Genomic DNA, 20138 nt, shown 5'->3' with positions numbered 1-20138 from the left:
TTTTTGGATGGGGTGGAATCATCCGAATTTCGGAAGGAAATGGAGCTATGTCTACCTGTGTCTTAAAAACACAAAGCCCTTTGATACATAGTCAGTTAAGATCTTTTGCCCACAAGAACAACCAAGAGTCTTGTGGTACCTTCAAGAGCAGCAACAAAAGTAAATCAAAGTAGACTGTAACTCACAGATGCAACTTTAACCAAAAGAAGACTTCTTGTTGTTTATACTAAAACAAACTGACACAGTTATCCCTCCCACCCCTGAAATTTCTGGCTGGAAGGAATTTCTAGATCCGGGACTTTCTTTTGTCTGTTGTGGAATAATTAATTCACAAATAACTAATAAAAATACTAAATCTAATTATAATCAGTTATACATTTTAACATATCAGACTGTCTATGAAGGAGTGTATGATAGTTTATATTGAAAATCTACCTTTGCCAAAGTCTCATCATCAAGATGATTCTTGTGGATCACATGTTGAAGTGCAAAATAAATCTTTTCCTGAAGCTTCTGAACCTTCCTTGGTTCTAACAGCCAAGCCCGATCTGGTTGAACAGTAAAGTAACACAAAATTAATAAAGTACAGATGTAAGTAAGTAAGTAAGTAAAAGTTTATTTGTATACCGCCCTCTCTCCTGAAAGGGACTCAGGGCAGTTTCCAAGATAAAATCGGCATAAAACATTGTACAATAAAACACTGAAAACACTATAAAACGGTATAAGAATTAAAAACAAAAACAAAACATAACAATTGACTAAAACGATCACATAAGCAGAAGGAATATAATCACTCAAATGACATATGAATCTGCAAAGAAAAAAGAAAAAGAAAAAAGAAAGAAAAAGAAAAGAAAAAGAAAAAAGACCACTGGGATGGAGGAGAGGATGGCCTGGAGGGACCACTAGAAGTAAAATACAATGTTATATTCTAAGATGCTTTCGGGCAGAGGAATATAGTGCAATGTTTCAAGTCTAAGAGATGGCCTGTGCAACTACTATAGCTATGGGCTCGGTTATCCAAAGGCGCAGTGGAAGCTAAATCAAGAAAGTAAACTAAATCAAGAAAGAAAATGGAAAGAAAATTCATAAACATCACTATTTAATGCCAATACCATGACAGAGTCATTATCTGGATGAACTGTAGTATTTAAATTCCCAAATGGCAAATCACTAATATGTAGAACTTGGGTTTGATCTTAGGTTTCACTTTAACTGTGGACAATCACGCAGTCTCTTTCCTTGCCATGTGCATTCAAGTACCCTGTTGACTTATGATGACCCCATGAATTTCATAGGGTTGTTTTATGCAAGATGGTTTGTCAGTTCTTTCTTCTGAAATATAGCATATAGTACTTGGTATTTGTTGGTAGTCTCCCATTTAATACTAACTAGAGCTGACCCTGCTTAGCTTCTATGATCAGAAGGGCTGTGGTGACTTTAGGATGTTTAGGATGTCCTTGCAATACAAGCTCCCAAATAAGAGTAGGATGTTTGTGCATTTCAGCTGCACCATGCAGGTTCTTGGGAAAGCATACATTCTGGCATTCTACCACACAATCGAATGAGTGATTGTGTTAAGTCTATGAATTTGTGAATCTAAGCAGATATGACTTAAAAAAGGCACTTCACTGTAAAGAAAGAAAATTGCTTCCAGTAAATGTGTCTCAAACTGATATGCCATTTAGCCACACTGTCTGATGGTGATTGCTGAATTTTTTCACAATTGGCAGCCCTGTTTGGTTGTCTGCTTCTCAAATCCCTTTGTGTCTGGTTGTCTTCTCCAATACACCTCTTTTGTGGCCAACACAAGCTGCTGATAGAAAAAAAAATTGGCTCTTTTCCTGCAATACCAATTATTTCTTTCTTTACTACAGTGCTGATGAATACCTACAAGATGATGCTTAATGTAAGTACATATGGCTGTTCAAGAGAAGGAAACACTGATTCTAGAATATATTAGATTATTGATTAAATGAAGCATATTCTATATAGATGGATGTAAATGTAATGGAAAATATTGAATGATATCGATATGGATATGTGATTTATATGCCATGTTCCAGGGGTAGACAAAAGATATACAATAGATGAGCAAAGATTTGAGTCCCAATATTTTTAACAATGGCAATGACAAAATGACTCTTCCCTACTGTAAATAATGTTGTTGAAACAAAGATAGTTTGGGGCAAAATCTAGAAAGACTATGAAGTCTGTTTGGTTTTGGTACTCAGCAATCTTTGACTCACAAGTCTAATTGTGTCAAAACTTTTTAAAAAAACAAAAAACAAAAAAACAGCAGGCTCCAGTTAGTGGATTCTTAGGATCTGAGTACTCCTTGCTTAAGAAATCACAATGAAATTCATGGTGATTATATGCACACATAGACATCACATTAATATATCTTTTTTGTATGGTGGGTGTCTTTACTTCACATTTCATTATACATTTCTATCCCTTTCCCCCCCAACTGCCAGAAAGATCAGACCCCCAAATCAGCAAGGTCTGATCTTTTTGGAGGAAAGACACTTCCCACAGCAAGTGTAAATGGGAATTTAGGAATTATAAGTAATTGGCTGCCACAAGGAATTACAACTGTCATTGATCACAATGGAGACATAATGACATATGAAATACAAGTGAAAGTGTGTGTATGTGAGACAAACAGTATCCACCTGGAATTCCCCTCATAATCAGAGGTAGAATACAAAGGAAATTAAACCAATTTAGTTATTTTATTTAATGTACATAACCAATAACTAAGAAGCCCCTGGTGGCACAGCAGATTAAAACACTGAGTTGCTGAACTTACTGACTGAAAGATCGACAGTTTGAATCTGAGTTACGGGGTGAGCTCCTGCTGTTAGCCCCAGCTTCTGCCAACCTAGCAGTTCGAAAACATGCAAATGTGAGTAGATTGACTGGTACTGCTCCGGCAGGAAAATAATGGCCAGCCACATGACCTTGGAAGTGTCTATGGACAATGCTGGCTCTTCGGCTTAGAAATGGAGATGAGCACCAACCCCGGAGTGGACATGACTAGACTTAATGTCAGGGGAAAACCTTTACCTAAACAATAACTGTACTGATGTAGGAGTTTTATGCAGGGTGAAGGGATAAGTACCTGGTGATATAAGAACAGCAGACGAAAACAAGGCAATTTCTTCCTCGGTTAGCTGCAACGAACATAAATTCTTTGCAAATTCAAATGCTTCATTCACCAGATCATCTGAACCTGCACACAGAAGACAGGACAAAGCCAACATGAAATCCATCACCTTCTAAAACTTGCTTCTCATCTGGAAATTCTAGTCTTTCTAGTTGCTGATTCATATGACGTGAGCACTAGCTAATCTGTGTGCCTCCCCACAGTCAGACACATGTGTCATAATGGAAGGGAAAAAGGAGTTCTATTCAATATTGATACAAACATGCCACTATTTATACTTAGAGACAATGTTATACTAGTAGCAGTTTATAATGGCTTAGAATGACTGTTTTCTGAATGATCGGTCTAAATTTATAAGCACTGTTTGTGAGCTGAAGATTATACTTTCAATGGGGCTTGCCATGCCAGGTGCTTTTAACAACCTACTCATCAGGTACACCTTTTCCTATCAGTATTTAACAACTGAAGGAAATGGTATTTCTCTTCCCACTGCAAGAAAGTCTTTGAAAACTGCAGCTTTTGAAAAGTTTAGAACTCATTCTATGAAAAATTTGCATGTGGCTGCTTTTTTTACAAGTAACAGCATTTTCTGCACATGAATCAGTATTTTCTGTTTAGAAACTAACATTTCTGCACAATCACATAATTTCCTGCACATAAACACTGGTCAAGATCTAAATTGAATTAAACGGGCAAGACTCTGATAGCCCATATCACACAGGTCTCCACTACAAGACCTTTAACTGGATGTGGCAGAGACTCTGTCTACCCATAACTGGAGCTAATCTTTCCCTGTAACATGTGACAAAATGTTACAGGGAAGGTGGTTGAGGACAAAACTCTGTGCTAACTGTTGAAGGGAACAAAGAAGACTGGCTTCAGCCAGTTTGCAGACTAAATGCAATCCTCTGCCTGAATCCTCAGTCATGCCCACAAACAAAGAGGAAAATCTTAACTGGCAGCTTTTTTTGACTTTCCACAGAGTTTATAAAACTGTACAGGCCCCATCGGTGCAGAAAAATGACCCTTATCTCAAAACATTTCAAAATAACACTTCCTGATATGTCTGAGAATCTTCTTATCCAACTGGCTTTGGCAGAAGTATCTGAAATTATTCTTAAACACAGTGTGGATAAATCTGAGTGCTATTTATATACAAAAGAAACAATGTCTATGGAAAAATTCAGATAATTACATGAAAATCAAATTTTGCTTTTCTCAAGTGGTGATGAGTTGAACTTCAATTGTTAATATGTAGGAGAGCAAACAACACAACAAAAACCAACCTACCCAAAGCCTTGAACATTTGCATTCCTCCATATTTCCCTTCAAACAGAACAGTGTTGTTGAGTGGATTGAAGGCACGGCACATTCTTACTAAAACCACTTCTAGACAGCCTGGAAAGACAATGAATAGCCCCGATTACTACATGTACATATCCCAGTGAAATGTTCTCAAGCATTTTTGGAATCTAATGTTATTAAAGCATACATTACTATTTTCCCCTCCAGATCTAGCTACAATGAACAGAACTGCTTTCTATTTTAGTTGTGGTATGGATATGATAGGTTATTTATTTATTTAAACACTTCTGTTTCACTCTTTATCATAGAATCTCATGATGGCATTCAGCATAAACAATTTAAATCATTTTTAGATTAAAAACAGGGAAACTGAACAAGATAAAGGCACATTAAACATGGCAACAGTAAAAGCCAATTTTAATTAATGATGAAGAACATGAAGATGATACTTAATTTGGACTATTTCATTTTCATTGAAAGCTCAGGCCATGTACAAATCAATTATTAATTAATCACTTGGGTTTTTGTGTTTTTATACTGTTTTTCTGATTAAAACAGTACATATCTCTTATTTTTATGTGTTTTGAACTAGTGTATAACAGATTCATATATCCATTGCACTCTGGGTGCACTGGCCCCTGCAATTTTCTTAAATGTGGAAAACTTGAAAAAGATTCTGTAAGTTATTCTACTTTCATTCCATAAAAACTGATGTAGTGTGATGTAGATTTGCCACACACCTGATTTGAGAAGTAAAATCTGATCATTTTGACAGAGTTCCATAAAGCCCGTTATCCGTTTTGCAAATTCCACCACGTATTGAATAGCATGTGTAATCTGGATTGCACACTGCTGCCACAATGCTTCTCTTGACTTCCAGAAGAAACCACCATGAAAAAGAAAAGTAGGCAAGTAAGAACAATGGTCCTTTAATTGCTAAATGACCAGACAGCTTCATCTAATTTTTATTTTATTCAAACTTGCATATATAGAATGATTATTGGTTTTCCAAGCTACCTTTGACTGAGGTGAACAGTTGATTGAGTCCCCACCTGTTCCTATAGCATAGTCTTCTGTACATTATCATGACGCTTGTGATTAGTTTTTCTAATCCGTTACATAATTATAATTTTTTCCTCTCCTCCAAGATCATGAACTGAAGCGCCATGATATCGCCTCTTTTAATTGTTATGCTTTTTACCCTGTTGAAATTGTTGTTTTCACTGTGATTGTTATGTATTTTATATTGTGGTATTTTATACTGTGTATTTTATATTGCTGCATTGTATTGTATGTGTTGGGCTTGGCCCCATGTAAGCCATCCCGAGTCCCCTTGGGGAGATAGGGTGGGATATAAATAAAATTATTATTATTATTATTATTATTATTATTATTATTATTATTATTATTAGTATTATTATTATTATTATTAGTATTATTGTTACAATGTGATTTATCTTTACTGCTATGGTACTAATAGTTTGATTCCAAAATCTTCTTTACTCCTTCCCCAAATCTGGAATTTGGACAATCCAGGATGAGTAAGTAATTCACATGCCATGAAATGTTGGATTGATTGATGAACTGACTCTAATCAAAGGATGAGTCCTCCAAACATGTAGGGACCATACTTATTTCTGTATTTCTAAAGCAATCAAGCCAGTGGAATACACCTATTGACTGGATTTTGTACAACCCTATAGAGAAAAGCTCCAGGTAGGAAACTATGGCAAACCTGCTGTGAAACTCATATAGCTACCCAAAAGCATATGTCAGAGGTGGAATTCACACCAGAAATACACCCATAACTCCCCAATAAGTATCTGCATCATCTACATTCTCATTGACTTACTTTGATGTTGAGGAACCCATTCCTAACCAGAGGTATCAAATACAAATTGTTTGCCATGAAAAATGAGTTCAACCATCTGCCTCTAAGTACATATGTCAGTTTTATGCCAATCTATCAGTTATCTGCCACATTTTCTACATTTTTACCACGCAGAAGACTTCACAGAGACTCTGGGCTCTAATTTGTTTGTAACATCTGTGCTAAATGGGATCCTGGGGGATTTTAATCATCACCACATCCTTTTCTATTGTTGATCACTGAAGGAAAAATGGGTGGATCATGTCTAGGTTGGTGCTGTCATTGCTGCAAGTCACTGAGGCCATGCAAGAATTAACAGTTTGGTTGAATGCATTAAAAGGTTGTTAACAGTGAGGAAAAATGGAAGCATATGACATGCTGGTGCATTTGTTGTACCTTGCTCTGGTATACTTTGATTTCTTCATATGTGTGGGTCTGCCAGGCTAGCTGGTGTAGCTCCTCCATTGTGTACTGGCACGTCTCCAAATGGGACTTTATTATATTCTGTGCAATTCGATCTAAGAAGGAGGGAGGGGAAAAGGAGGGAAAAACTTTGTTTAATGCCTTATAAATGGTGGTTTAGAAAATTTCATACTTTGTATTATGTCTCTTTAACCATGTTTGTGGTTTAGGTGTTATTTTTCTAAAAGGGTAGAAGAAATCAATTATTGACAGTCAGTCAGTAGCAGTATTGGGATATGACTTGACAGCTGAAAAAATAATGAAATAATTATCTCCTCATTACTTCATCTTTCTTGGGCTTTGGCACTTTAACTTCATGGCTCTTCATTGCCATGATCAAATGTAATAAAATACCTTACCAATGGTCCAAAACATTGTGGAATTCAACAATTTATTAGCATTTGCACCTATTGATAGGTGTCTCTGGAACTATCCTAGGTAAAACTGCATAATGTTGTGATCACCCACCATGAAAATTGTATACTTCCCATAAAACTCAGCCTTTAGTTTTAGATTACTATCCTGTGGCCATGGGATTGTGGTGGTGCTGCTACAAATGTCTTTTTAAGTGCAGTAAATACCTATAGAATGCTAGCATGTCAAAACACAATATGAAAGCTGCAATTCTATTCCTATGTCACTGGGTTCATGTGGACTTACATGTTTAGAATTGTAATTTAAGAGTTGTGTTAACACATCAGTTTTTCTATATAGTCTCATTACAGGACTACTCACTTATGGCACCCTGCTGCAGAGCAGGGTGAAATATTCTGCTATAAAGAATTGTTGAGAAAATCAATAAGACACAACTAGGGAAGTGCAGGAGGTACAAGTTACACTGAGTGACATCATCAGAGGGGGTGACACTCAAATGAGTGTTTACACATTTTTGGGGGGCAGTGTTTCAGCATAAATGTATTATTCTGTAATAAAACATATCCATGTAGTTAGCTACAAGTACAAAAACATTTCTCGTAAGCCCAGCTTACATAACTGTAACAGTAAAACTACAAGGCGAAATATCTTTGCCAATTACATTTTTGAAAATTCTAAAACACATGCAATTGGTGATTATTACTAAATTACAATGATTCTTGGAACTGTGATTTCATTTCAATGTACATTATTAATTTTTTGGCCGCTGTTTTTTATAGTAACTGACTTTGTCATTTTTTTTTTGGTATTTTGGCTGCTATGTTGTGATATGGCTTGGCATGAACTACTATGCTGGATGGCACCAAACCTAGTGACATCACTGAATACTTGAAAAGTATATGAAGTACAGCAAAAATTCCTCAGTCTGTCTGGTGAACTGCTATGGTTTTCCTCTTTTAAAGTTGAAAGAATTCTAGTTCTTGGCGCTAGAATAAGGGGAAAATCTTACAAACAGGTATTTCTTTATTACCTGTCAGGATCACCGTAGCAGCCTGGAACTGTCTGCTTCGGTTCTCTGCCGTAAAGAAGGGAGGTGGGGGGAAGGGAGGCTCAGTGCAGGGTAGTGTATATAAGACATCTGTTTTGTGAGGGAAATAGAAATTATAGTTAACAGACTGTAGGCAAAGTGTTTGGCCACTAGGGGGCGAACGGAAGTTGGACTGTCATAGCAGGTTGAGCGGGAAATCTTTAGAACTGTTATTCAGTGATTGTGGATAGATGGAATAATAATAATAATAATAATAATAATAATAATAATAATAATAATAATAATAATAATAATAATAATTTTATTTTTCTATCCTGCCCCATCTCCCCGGAGGGGCTCAGGGCAGCTCACATGGGGACGAAGCCCGGTACATCATAAAATACAGCATTGCTTCCTGCGTATTGCTGTTGTGAGCTTGATTTCAACTCAAAGAACTTCCAGAGTATTACATTACCTCCCAGACCAAAAGGGTTCTTGAGGACTACACAAATAAAATAATTAAAACAATACAAAGATTAACTAAAACACATTAAAATGATTTTTAAAAACTCTCAAAGCAATCTTAAAATCTAGTTTTAAAACAATAAAAATAGAATTTTCAAATATTAAATGCCATGCAGAAGAGCACTGTTTTGGCTGCCTGATGGAAACTTAAAAGGAATGAGGCCAGTCTACCTTTCTTTGGTAGGGAGTGCCATAGTAAGGTTAGCTTTGCTTTATCTACATGAGTCCCAAGATAGAAGTGACTGCTACAATGGATGATCTTCAATTTGAAGACTGCTTTCACTGTGTGGCCTATTATGAATGGCAGCTGGGAAACCAAAACTTTGGAAATATGGTCTCCATCATAAAATATACTCTTTCAAAATGGTGTCAGTCATGTAGCATGCCTCTTGCAAAAAGGACAGGTATCGAAATGGTAATAGAGTGTCCTCTTTTACTGTGAATGAGCAGCATTCCAAATGCAGCCATATCTATTTGTACAGTAGGCCTTTGGTATCTGCTGGGGTTTTGTTCCAGTACCCTCTGTGGATCCCAAAATCTGTGGAGGCTTAAGTACCATTATATACAAAGGTGCAATAAAATGGCACCCCTAATATACCATAGGGAAAAAAGAACATTTGCTTTCTGGAATTTTTTAAAAGAGGGTTTTCAAGACATGGATTGATTAATCTGTGGATGCAGAATATGTGGATACAGGCAACTGTATCGACATAGAAAAAATTAATCAGATTTCTCCCACTCAAAAATTGTCTTTGTATTCTCAAATTCTTTCAATAAAAGATATGTAAAGTTTAATCAAACCTCTAAATTTGGAGCTAAGGAAGAACATATGTAGGGTATTATCTAAAAAAGAATTAACACAGAACGTTTCATTTTGGCCATGTTGGAGTATTGTTGGTTGGCAGTCTCACTCATTTCTGCTTTCACAGCTTTGCCTTTCCACTTCTGTTTTGTTATGGAAATTTTATTTGCTTTGAAATGAGCTGATTAGCAGCTGTTGAGTACTTGATATTATAGAAATCTACGGCTACACATCACAACCATTTCTCAAAATGATAGTAAACTTCTGTCTAGGTGTGCCGTTGCTTTAGGGCGGGTGGCAGAAGCACCCGCTGCTGAAAAGGCTCTGTGTGCTGACATTTGAAAATGAGCCAGATGCAAAGAAAGATTTGGGATTCTTGTGCCGCAGGCCAGCAGAGCTGGAGTGCCTCACAGAAGGGCTTTACTGGGACTCCAGGGACTGCGGTTTGACGGCTCATTCTGGTGGCTGATTAGGGTTGCATAAGCATCAACAGCTGCTTGCATGCTTAGTTGGCATTGATGAAAGGAAGAAAAGCCTTAGTGCTAGAATGGAAGTCAGTGATCTTTTTAAAAAACATCATTTCATAAATGCTAGAGACAAGTAGTCTAATTTAACATAGGCTTTTTTCATAGAACTATCAACAGTAGAATACAAGTGGATGGTTAAGATGTTTGTCCCCTAGATACATATGGAATAGTGCACCCTTCAGTGAAACTAACATTTTAACTCAGTGGCAAAACACCCATTATTCAAACCTTCAAACATGCCAGAATCCAGTATATGCCCTCTCATGCCCAGATTATTATACTGGCCTTGGAAGATACCCACCATGAAATATCTTGTTAGCAGCTAGTTAGGAATCTTTTCTGTCTGTAGGTGAAGCTCAAATTCTATTGTCCAGGATGACTGGATGCACCTCTCCTGTCAAAATCTTCATTTACCTCCCCTGTTTCTTTAATAAGTGCAATTCTCTCATTTCACATGCTGCTGTAACCTCCAGCTCTTCTTACATCAGAATATAAAGCATTTTTGGTCTTTCTCATTCTTTCATGTGTCATCAAAGTGAGCTGCTATATCCCTAATTAAATTCTGTTCTTCACCTCCCACCTTGATCCTCCTGATTTTCATGTCCTTTTGCTCCTGTTCTTTACACTGGTTGTTTCATTTTGCCTTTCAGCCTTAATGTCATGCCATGGGTCATGCTAATACCAGGCAAAAATTATGTCCATTTTGAGAAGAAAGCCGTGGACTTTAGAACTGTTTTCAGAAGAACGGTTTCCCTGGAAATCATTTGCAATTGTGGAATTAGGTAAAACTTCTTTTTAGAGCTCATGCCAAGATCCATTCTCACACTACAGTTATTACAAACAAAACATGGAAATGAGCTATACCCATGTTGGCTTATGTGCTATATATGTACTATACTTAACAGGCCATAAATAAAATGAACTTGCATGGTGGCCTATGTTTAAGAAGAGTCAGCATATATGTTCACGCACCTTCAAGTAGACTGTTGACATCTAATTGCAACCTCATGCATTTTATAGAATTTTACTATGAAAAAAAATAATCAGAGATGGTTTTGCCAGTTCCTTATTTGAAATATAGTCAATAGCACCTGGTATTTGTTGGCGTTTGTCAGCAGTATCCTGTGAAAGTATTAATAAGGGCTAATGCTGCTTAGTTACCAAGATCAGATGGGATCTGGTCCCTTATAACATTTAAGCCCAGGTCAGCATCTACTTCTACATTAATGTGGGGATGCTATAAATCAGTGATAGTATAAATCAGTGATAACTACCATTAGGAATCTATTTGTCATACAGATGTTCAAAACAAATGTAACTAAGGAATATTTACTGCTTTAATCACAAAAACAGTTAAAGAAATAAACAACTGAATAGGATATAAATGAATTGGACATATATTTAAAATTGTTCATATATTTTAAGTTCATATGTTAAAACATTACAGTAAATCTGTCAAAATTCCACGTGTTCATTCATTAAACAACATCAAGTCTTATGAATTTAGACACAATAGATGTAAATGTCTGTTGGGCCAGACATATCTCAATTTCTTTCTACTAAACTAAGCCAAACACATCTGTGTAAAAATTCTCACAGAATAAGTATAACTCTTACCATCTTACACTGATGTTAAACATTCATGTCCAACATCACACCTATTGCTGCTAAGCTGTCTGCACTAGAATCATAGAATCATAGAATAGTAGAGTTGGAAGAGACCTCACGGGCCATCCAGTCCAACCCCCTGCTAAGAAGCAGGAAATCGCATTCAAAGCACCCCCGACAGATGGCCATCCAACCTCTGCTTAAAAGCCTCCAAAGAAGGAGCCTCCACCACAGTCTGGGGGAGAGAGTTCCACTGCCGAACAGCCCTCACAGTGAGGAAGTTCTTCCTGATGTTCAGGTGGAATCTCCTTTCCTGTAGTTTGAAGCCGTTGTTCTGCATCCTAGTCTCCAGGGCAGCAGAAATCAAGCTTGCTCCCTCGTCCCTATGACTTCCCTTAACGTATTTGTACATGGCTATAATGTCTCCTCTCAGCCTTCTCTTCTGCAGGCTAAACATGCCCAGTTCTTTAAGCCTCTCCTCATAGGGCTTGTTCTCCAGACCTTTGATCATTTTAGTTGCCCTCCTCTGGACACATTCCAGCTTGTCAACATCTCCCTTCAACTGCGGTGCCCAGAATTGGACGCAGTATTCCAGGTGTGGTCTGACCAAGGCAGAGTAGAGGGGGAGCAGGACTTCCCTGGATCTAGACGCTATACCCCTATTGATGCAGGCCAAAATCCCATTGGCTTTCTTAGCAGCCGCATCACATTGCTGGCTCATGTTTAACTTGCTGTCCACAAGGACTCCAAGATCTTTTTCACACGTACTGCTGTCTAGCCAGGCATCCCCTATTCTGTATCTTTGCATGCCATTTTTTCTGCCGAAATGAAGTATCTTGCATTTAATATACAGATATTCATAAATAATTGATATATACAGCATATATATATATATATATATATATATATATATATATATATAGAGAGAGAGAGAGAGAGAGAGAGAGAGACAGCAATAAATAGAAATGGATGTTTTTCCAATTGTTCTTGACAGTCCAAACATTTCATAAACCTGTTCCTTAGCTACAGAAAAAGGTGGCATACAGCCTTTCCAGATTTAAGAGTCCATATTGCAGGAGAGACTAGTTATTAACTAAAAATGATCAAGGCTAAACAGCTATTTTACAAGAAGAAAAAGAATGATTTTCTAAATTCATCTTCAAATTATTTAATGGGAAATAAATAATTCATCCACAATTACTTTATAATTCTGGAATAATTTATGATGAAAACTGAACTACTACAACTAAAACAGTGTGCAGTTTACACCACTGATATCAGTGGTTTACACCACTGGTCACATAGAAGACTGGGCGACTTGGAAGGTGCTGAACAGGCTGCACTCTGGCACCACGAGATGCAGAGCCAACCTCAAGAAATGGGGCCACAACGTGGAGTCCACAACAAGAGAGTGTGGAGAAGAGCAAACCACAGACCACCTATTACAATGCGGTCTGAGCCCTGCCACATGCACGATGGAGGACCTTCTAATAGCGACACCAGAGGAACTCCAAGTGGCCAGCTACTGATCAAGGCACATTTAGTATAATGCTAAGTTTTTAACTTTGTTTGTGTTTTAAGTACATTACAACTGTACCCTCGGTTCGTTTCTGATACAATAAATAAATACCACTGATATCACAAAATTGAAGTTAAAATGCACACAGTTTTCAAAATAGTAACAGAACTTTTCTATTTTTGATTCAGTTATGGTGTCTTTTTGACACCATAGCTTCTTATTTTTATGCTACAGCAGCCTTTTTAGGGTAGGAGTATCTTCAAAAATTACTTACAGCTAAGATGTGAATTCTGCAGGAGGTTTTAACAGAATACTGGCATCTTGGACATGTACAGAAATGGAACACTCGTAGTGACATTTTAAGATGCTTTAAAAACAATAATTGACTTCAATAGGGAAGTGTCATTTACTTTATAGAGATTTATACATCATGCTGCTATTCCTGTTATGTTTCCATTTCTCAAAAGTCACTGCTCTCTCTTATTGGCTTTGTGAAGGAGCAGCTGCTCATACTTCTCAACTTCCTCCTTCTCTCCAACTGTTGGAAAGTGTGAAGGATTTTGCCAAAGATAGGCTGTGTTTTTACAAGCCTGAGAAATAAATGTTTTGCTTTTCCACACGAGTGTCAAAAACTTTTACTAAACTGCATTCTGCTACTACCTTGAAATTAGAGTATGATTTAGAGCTGGGAAGCAAACAGGAACACAGAGATATGGGCTCAAACCTCATGCTGCATCATATGTGTCAAACTCAAGGCCCGTGGGCCGAATCCAGTCTGCTGTGTCATTTTTTGTGACCAGCAAGACATAGACATATTGACAACAGGAAAGTAAGTATAAAAAACCCTAAATTTGAATCCATTTGAATGGGTGTGCTTGTATTTTGTTTTGTGTTTTTATTATTTTCAGAGCATAATAAATGGATGGTGATGGTGTGTGTCTCAAGTTACTTAATAATATATTCAAGAGTAGTTATATTTATACAGTATTTCAATTACAAACAGCCATAAGGAAGATGTGGCCCTTGATGAAAATGGATTTGGCACCCCTGTGCTACATGGTGCTCTAATTTTGTATCTCTGCATTTTTTAAAAAGATATGCCTGGATAGACTTTAAAATCAGCAAGAAGGATGGAGAGAAGAAGCACAACCCTTTTCCTTTTTTATGGTGTGTCATCCTGAAGCAAACCAAATACAGTACTTAATATATTGTAGTGAAATCTTCTGTAGAAGGGCAGAATATGATAGGAAGCAGTTAAAATCTGGAGAGTGTACAAGGCCCCAAACACCCCAAATTCAGTAAAAAAAATTGTGACAGAAGAAGAGGATCAATAGAGTGGGGCTGTTTTGTTGTGAATTGTGATTTCATAGATTTACCACAGTTTGTCTCTCTTCAGAAGTAATCTGGGACAGTTTGGTCTTCCTCTCTTTTCTCTGAGTCAGACTGCGGGACTGACTTATTTCAACCCTTTGCTTTGATATTATGTGATGGGGATGATACAGGGTTTTTCAAAATAGAAAAGTGGAATAGAAGTGTCCAGAAATAAAATGTTAAAAATGATAACATGGAAAATGTAGGTGCAAGTCATTTTCACGAGACCTTCAGAAGGTGAGAAATGTGGACAATCCATGCCTTTTCAAGCACTTGTACCTTCTAAAGTCATTTTCCTCTCATACCTAACATCATTAGCTTGTTTAAATTTTTGCGCATCTTTGTTTTCTTATGATGTTTAGGAGAATAAAGTTTGCAGAACAGGAGGAAGATCTTTGAGATGGAGAATGTAAGAAATAGGTCAGGGTGATATTGGCCCCATAATATGGTTAAGCATAAGACTCTCATGTCTTTAATCTAAGACCTTTTCTGCCCACCTAAGAATAAACTGTTCCGAGAACATTGTGCTAAATGTGTCTCTGAAGCACCTTCCACGTTTCATTTGTTCATCTTTTCTCTTGAGAGGGCCCCTGCTTTCCTAGCATCCACTTCTTATCCATAGAGAATCACAGAACTTTGAAGTATGTCTCCTAAAATACTGATAATCATCCTCAATTAAAATTAGTAATGAATTTTAATTTGCCACTTACCCTTAGGATACAGTTGAGTTGCTAAGAGTTCATTTCAGCTTATACCCTAACTTGAGCTCTCTTAGGGATCCATTTTGAATTAATGCTGCTCCCCAGCTTCATTCACTGGGGTTTGAAGTATTTGTTTCACTTCTTCTTCTTTTGAAAAATGCATATTATCTCATTCTTGACTAAAACTAATATTACTGATACCAACTCTTCAATATGACTAGGCCATTTGTGACAAATAGCATGTTTGTAAATCTACCTAAAACAGGTGAAGCTAAAGCTGTACAGCTTACAGGGTTATTCAAAATAATCACCGAGATCACTTTCAGTTCTATAATTCTGTTATTCTAATAAACAAACAAATTTTACCTGACTGAGCTGTAACTGCTTAACTCTTTTATAATCTAAGATCATAATTGTTGGAGAGATGTGTACAATCTATAAATAAATTTCTGTTTGGTAGTCTGATTTAACCTACTTCAGAAATATAGCTGAAAGTACCAGTCTGTCTTTAGACCTCATCAGAAAGGCCAGGAGAAGCATCCTGCTTTGCCTGGCTTCTGCGAGAAATGAGGGGCAGAAGGGCAAATCCCTTTCAGCAATGCTTTCCTCATCACATGGGGAAAGCGTTGCCCTCCCGGAGAACTCTCTCATGTACTTGGGAAGCGTCTAATGATGCTTCTGCCAAAAGCCACACGTTGTGTGATGGCTGGTGTGGGACTTTTTCCTGAAGATGAGGTAGAAGCATCCTAAGACGCTATTTAAAGTAAGTACAATGATGGCACAGCAGATTAAACCATTGAGCTGCTGAACTTGCTGACCAAAAGGTTGACAGTTCAAATCCGGGGAGCGGGGTGATCTCCCGCTGTTAGCTCCAGCTTCTGACAACCTAGCATTTTGAAAACATGCAAATGTGAGTAGATCAATAGGTACCATATTGGCAGGAAGGTAATGGTGCTCCATTCAGTCATGCCAGCTACATGACCTTGGAGGTGTCTACAGCCAACACAGGCTCTTCGGCTTAGAAAAGGTGATGAGCACCAACCCCCAGAGTTGGACACATCTAGACTTAATATCAGTGGGAAACCTTTACATTTACCTACAATGAGGTCTTGAGTTAGGAAACCAACTTGTATTAGTCTCAAATTCATAAAGAAGTGAAAAACTATTAATTGGAATTTTTCCCAAGACACAAAACATACATGTGCCACTTCAGGAGAAAAGTAGCTCAGAGGGCAATTTACTTCTGCCAGATAGCTGGCAACATTAAACAATTTCTTTCCTTCCTCTAAAGACATGGTGATTCTGAAGTAACTTTTTGTTGTCCTGATAAGGATTGTAGAGTGAAACTGATATTCTTAAAAGTAGAGTGGGATACATTTTCCAGACTTCCTGTTATCACTTTGCTATAGGTATACAATTCGACCATATCCATTGATTCTACAACCAAAGATTCACATATCGACGGCTTGAAAGGTTAAAAAAAATCCAAAAAGCAGGCTTTGCCTTTGCTACTTTATATAAGGGATACAGTTTTACTATACCCTGCATATAATGGGACTTGATAATTCACAGATTTTGGTATCCACAGGTGGTAATGCAACCAAACTCTAGCAGATATCGAAAGACCATTGCAGATACATTAGATGAGATCTAGGTTTAGATGCAGGTATAGACCATCCTGTGAAAAGAAATGTGATGAGAAATTATCTGATCATGTACTACAAGTAAAACTATTTTTAGGGTGAGATCTTAATCAATTTCAGGGCAAATCTGCTTCACACAAATGTGTGGAATAAGAATCACTTTCCTATTTTTAGAATGATTCATTAACATTCATCATATGATTGCTGTCATTGTGATGTGATATTCATTTCAGTACTTAACTATTTACTTGTGTTTCTGTCTAACTTAATTTTGAACTACCTACTAGAGGGATCATTGTCGTGCAATATGTTCATATAATACCCATGTCAGTGCTTGCATTTCTCCTTTCAATTGTAATACTAGTATTTATTACATTGACGTCTAATGATCATGCCACAGTTTGCTATAAAAATATGTCATTATCATCCTCTTCAAAGTACAAGCAACACGTCACTGAGAAGGATGCAACTGCAAGGATTCTTTGTTGTCTAATGTGACCCCAGCAACTTTCCCTCCACCTTTACATTGCACAGGTCCGTACATGCTATTTTCTTTGGACTAACTCTGTCTAGAGCAGTGGTTCTCACCCTTTGGTCTTCCTAATATTTTGCATCCATGATGACAGAGACTCCTGGCATTTGATATTCAAAGCCATTGGACAAACAAAGGCCGAGAATCCCCTGATCCAGAATAAAAGCAAGTTCCCTCTTTAAACGTGAGATTTTAAATTCAATTTGTCTATCAAAGTCAAATCCTATTGGGTTCACTGCAGATTGTTCCCTGTTAAATGTTGATAGGATTGGAGGCTAAGAACTGCTGAGATGTCTACCATTTAGATTGTTAAGATCAATGTGTATAAAATAATACATCACAGTTTTTGGCTCTCAAGATATTTTGAATTTCACTTGCCAGGATCCCTTATTATTTCCATGATGATTGGGGCCTCTAGTTGAATTGAAGTCTGCAACATCTTGGTGATCAAATATTGAGAACTACTGTTTATAAAATATTTGAAAGAATAGTTTCTTTATAGTTATTGTTAACTGGCATAGCCATCATCCCCTTTTCAGTTTAAAAACCAATAATCACATTGGATCCTGCCATCATTATCATCATCATCATCATAATCATCATCATCATCATCATCCAGCATCATTAGTATACTGGCTAATAATAATAATAATAATAATAATAATAATAATAATAATAATAATAATGATAATAATAATATCGCACAGACAGACTACAAACAGAGGCACAACTATGTGGCCCAAATGATTCATTGGTACTTATGCCTCAAATACCACCTCCCAGCAGCAAAGAACTGGTGGGATCACAAACCTGCAAAAGTATTGGAAAATGAGCACGCAAAGATACTGTGGGACTTCCGAATCCAGACTGACAAAGTTCTGGAACACAACACACCAGACATCACAGTTGTGGAAAAGAAAAAGGTTTGGATCATTGATGTTGCCATCCCAGGTGACAGTCGCATTGACGAAAAACAACAGGAAAAACTCAGCCACTATCAGGACCTCAAGATTGAACTTCAAAGACTCTGGCAGAAACCAGTGCAGGTGGTCCCGGTGGTGATGGGCACACTGGGTAACGTGCCAAAAGATCTCAGCCGGCATTTGGAAACAATAGACATTGACAAAATTACGATCTGCTAACTGCAAAAGGCCACCCTGCTGGGATCTGCACGCATCATCCGAAAATACATCACACAGTCCTAGACACTTGGGAAGTGTTCAACTTGTGATTTTGTGAAACGAAATCCAGCATATCTATCTTGTTTGCTGTGTCATACAATAATAATAATAATAATAATAATAATAATAATAATAATAATAATAATAATAAGCAAAAGGGGGTTCTCCATGGGCAGTTCATGGGAAAAATTAAGAGCAAAATTGGCAAGGAAGAAACATGGATGTGCTTCACAAACTGAACTTTGAAAAAGGAGGCCGAGAGCCTGATTCTTGCAGCCCAAGAACAAGCAATTAGAACAAATGCCATCAAAGCCAGAATTGAAAAGTTGACTGTGGATTCCAAGTGTAGACTCTGCAAGGAAGCAGACGAAATGATGGATCACATACTCAGCTGCTGCAAAAAGATGGTGCAGATGGACTACAAGCAGAGGCATAATACTGTTGCTCAAATGATCCACTGGAACCTGTGCCACAAATAACATCTGCCTGTGACAAAGAATTGGTGGGATCACAAGCCTGAAAAAGTTACAGAAAATGAACACATAAAACTGCCCTGGGACTTTTGGATTCAGACTGACAGAGTTTTGGAGCACAATACAGTACTCCTGACCTCATGATCATGGAAAAAGCAATGTATAGATCATCGATGTTGCAATCCCAGGCAACAGCTGAATTGACGAGAAGCAACTGGAAAAGCTTTACATGATATGAGGATTTGAAGATAGAACTGCAAAGACTCTGGCACAGACCAGTAAAGGTGGTCTTGGTGATTGGCACACTGGGTGCAGTGCCTAAAGACCTTGGCCAGCATGTAAAAACAATCGGCCATCTGTCAGCTGCAAAAGGCCACCTTACTCAGATATGCATGCATTATTCATCGATACATCACATAATCCTTGACACTTGGGAAGTGTCTGACGTGTGATCCAGTACAAAAGCCAGCAAAGTGATCTTGTTTGCTCTGTATTAATTTCATTGTGTATCAAATAATAACAACAACAACAACAACAACAAGACCATAATATAGTCTTTAATTCATTTTTATCCTCTGCCCTTCAGTTTTTATCTTACTCTGAAAAATAGGATTCTATAATGAGATCTCTGATCCTCATTAATTTCATGTTAATATGTTTCTCTACCCCTGTTGTATTGTGATGCATCATGCAACCATAGGAACAAATTTTATAGGTTTTGATAGACTGCCAAGTACTAAACATTAAATAATATACATTGTTGGTTGTCAAATATCAAATACCAATACCAGCAGATATCAAACATCAAAAGTCACATTTCATATGCTCTCCTATTTAACTGTTGGATGCTTTTAAAAGGTAAACACAATGGTGAAAATGTACTAAATTCACAATGATTTTTAGAGTTTTCAAAACCCTTTGTGCCAAATCCCAAGGGATTCATTAGACTTGAAACAACAACTTCTGCATTCTACAGAGTAGTCTTTTTGAAAAAACAAACTTGAAAACACACACACAAGAACGTGTGTGGGATACACAGATACACCCC

The 20138-nt window shown here is 37.3% G+C and overlaps 1 protein-coding gene across 2 annotated transcripts in view; it reads right to left on the bottom strand.

Moving 5' to 3' along the window:
- The window catches only part of rorb (RAR related orphan receptor B), a 186845-nt gene that overhangs the window by 13289 nt on the left and 153418 nt on the right, over positions 1-20138 (bottom strand). The window contains exons 5-10 of one of the 2 annotated variants that reach the window (XM_062971996.1): positions 8212-8319; positions 6741-6862; positions 5215-5347; positions 4460-4567; positions 3125-3235; positions 436-548 (exon numbers count right to left, since the gene is read on the bottom strand). In XM_062971996.1, the coding sequence (XP_062828066.1) occupies positions 436-548; positions 3125-3235; positions 4460-4567; positions 5215-5347; positions 6741-6862; positions 8212-8319 (695 nt within the window). The remainder of the gene's footprint in view (positions 1-435; positions 549-3124; positions 3236-4459; positions 4568-5214; positions 5348-6740; positions 6863-8211; positions 8320-20138) is intronic. The other variant, XM_062971997.1, reaches the window with a different exon arrangement.

The sequence above is a fragment of the Anolis carolinensis genome, chromosome 2 (genome assembly GCF_035594765.1).
Source record: "Anolis carolinensis isolate JA03-04 chromosome 2, rAnoCar3.1.pri, whole genome shotgun sequence".
NCBI lineage: Eukaryota > Metazoa > Chordata > Lepidosauria > Squamata > Dactyloidae > Anolis > Anolis carolinensis.
The sequence above is the reverse complement of the archived record's forward strand: the minus strand, read 5'-3'. Positions and strand labels throughout refer to the sequence as shown.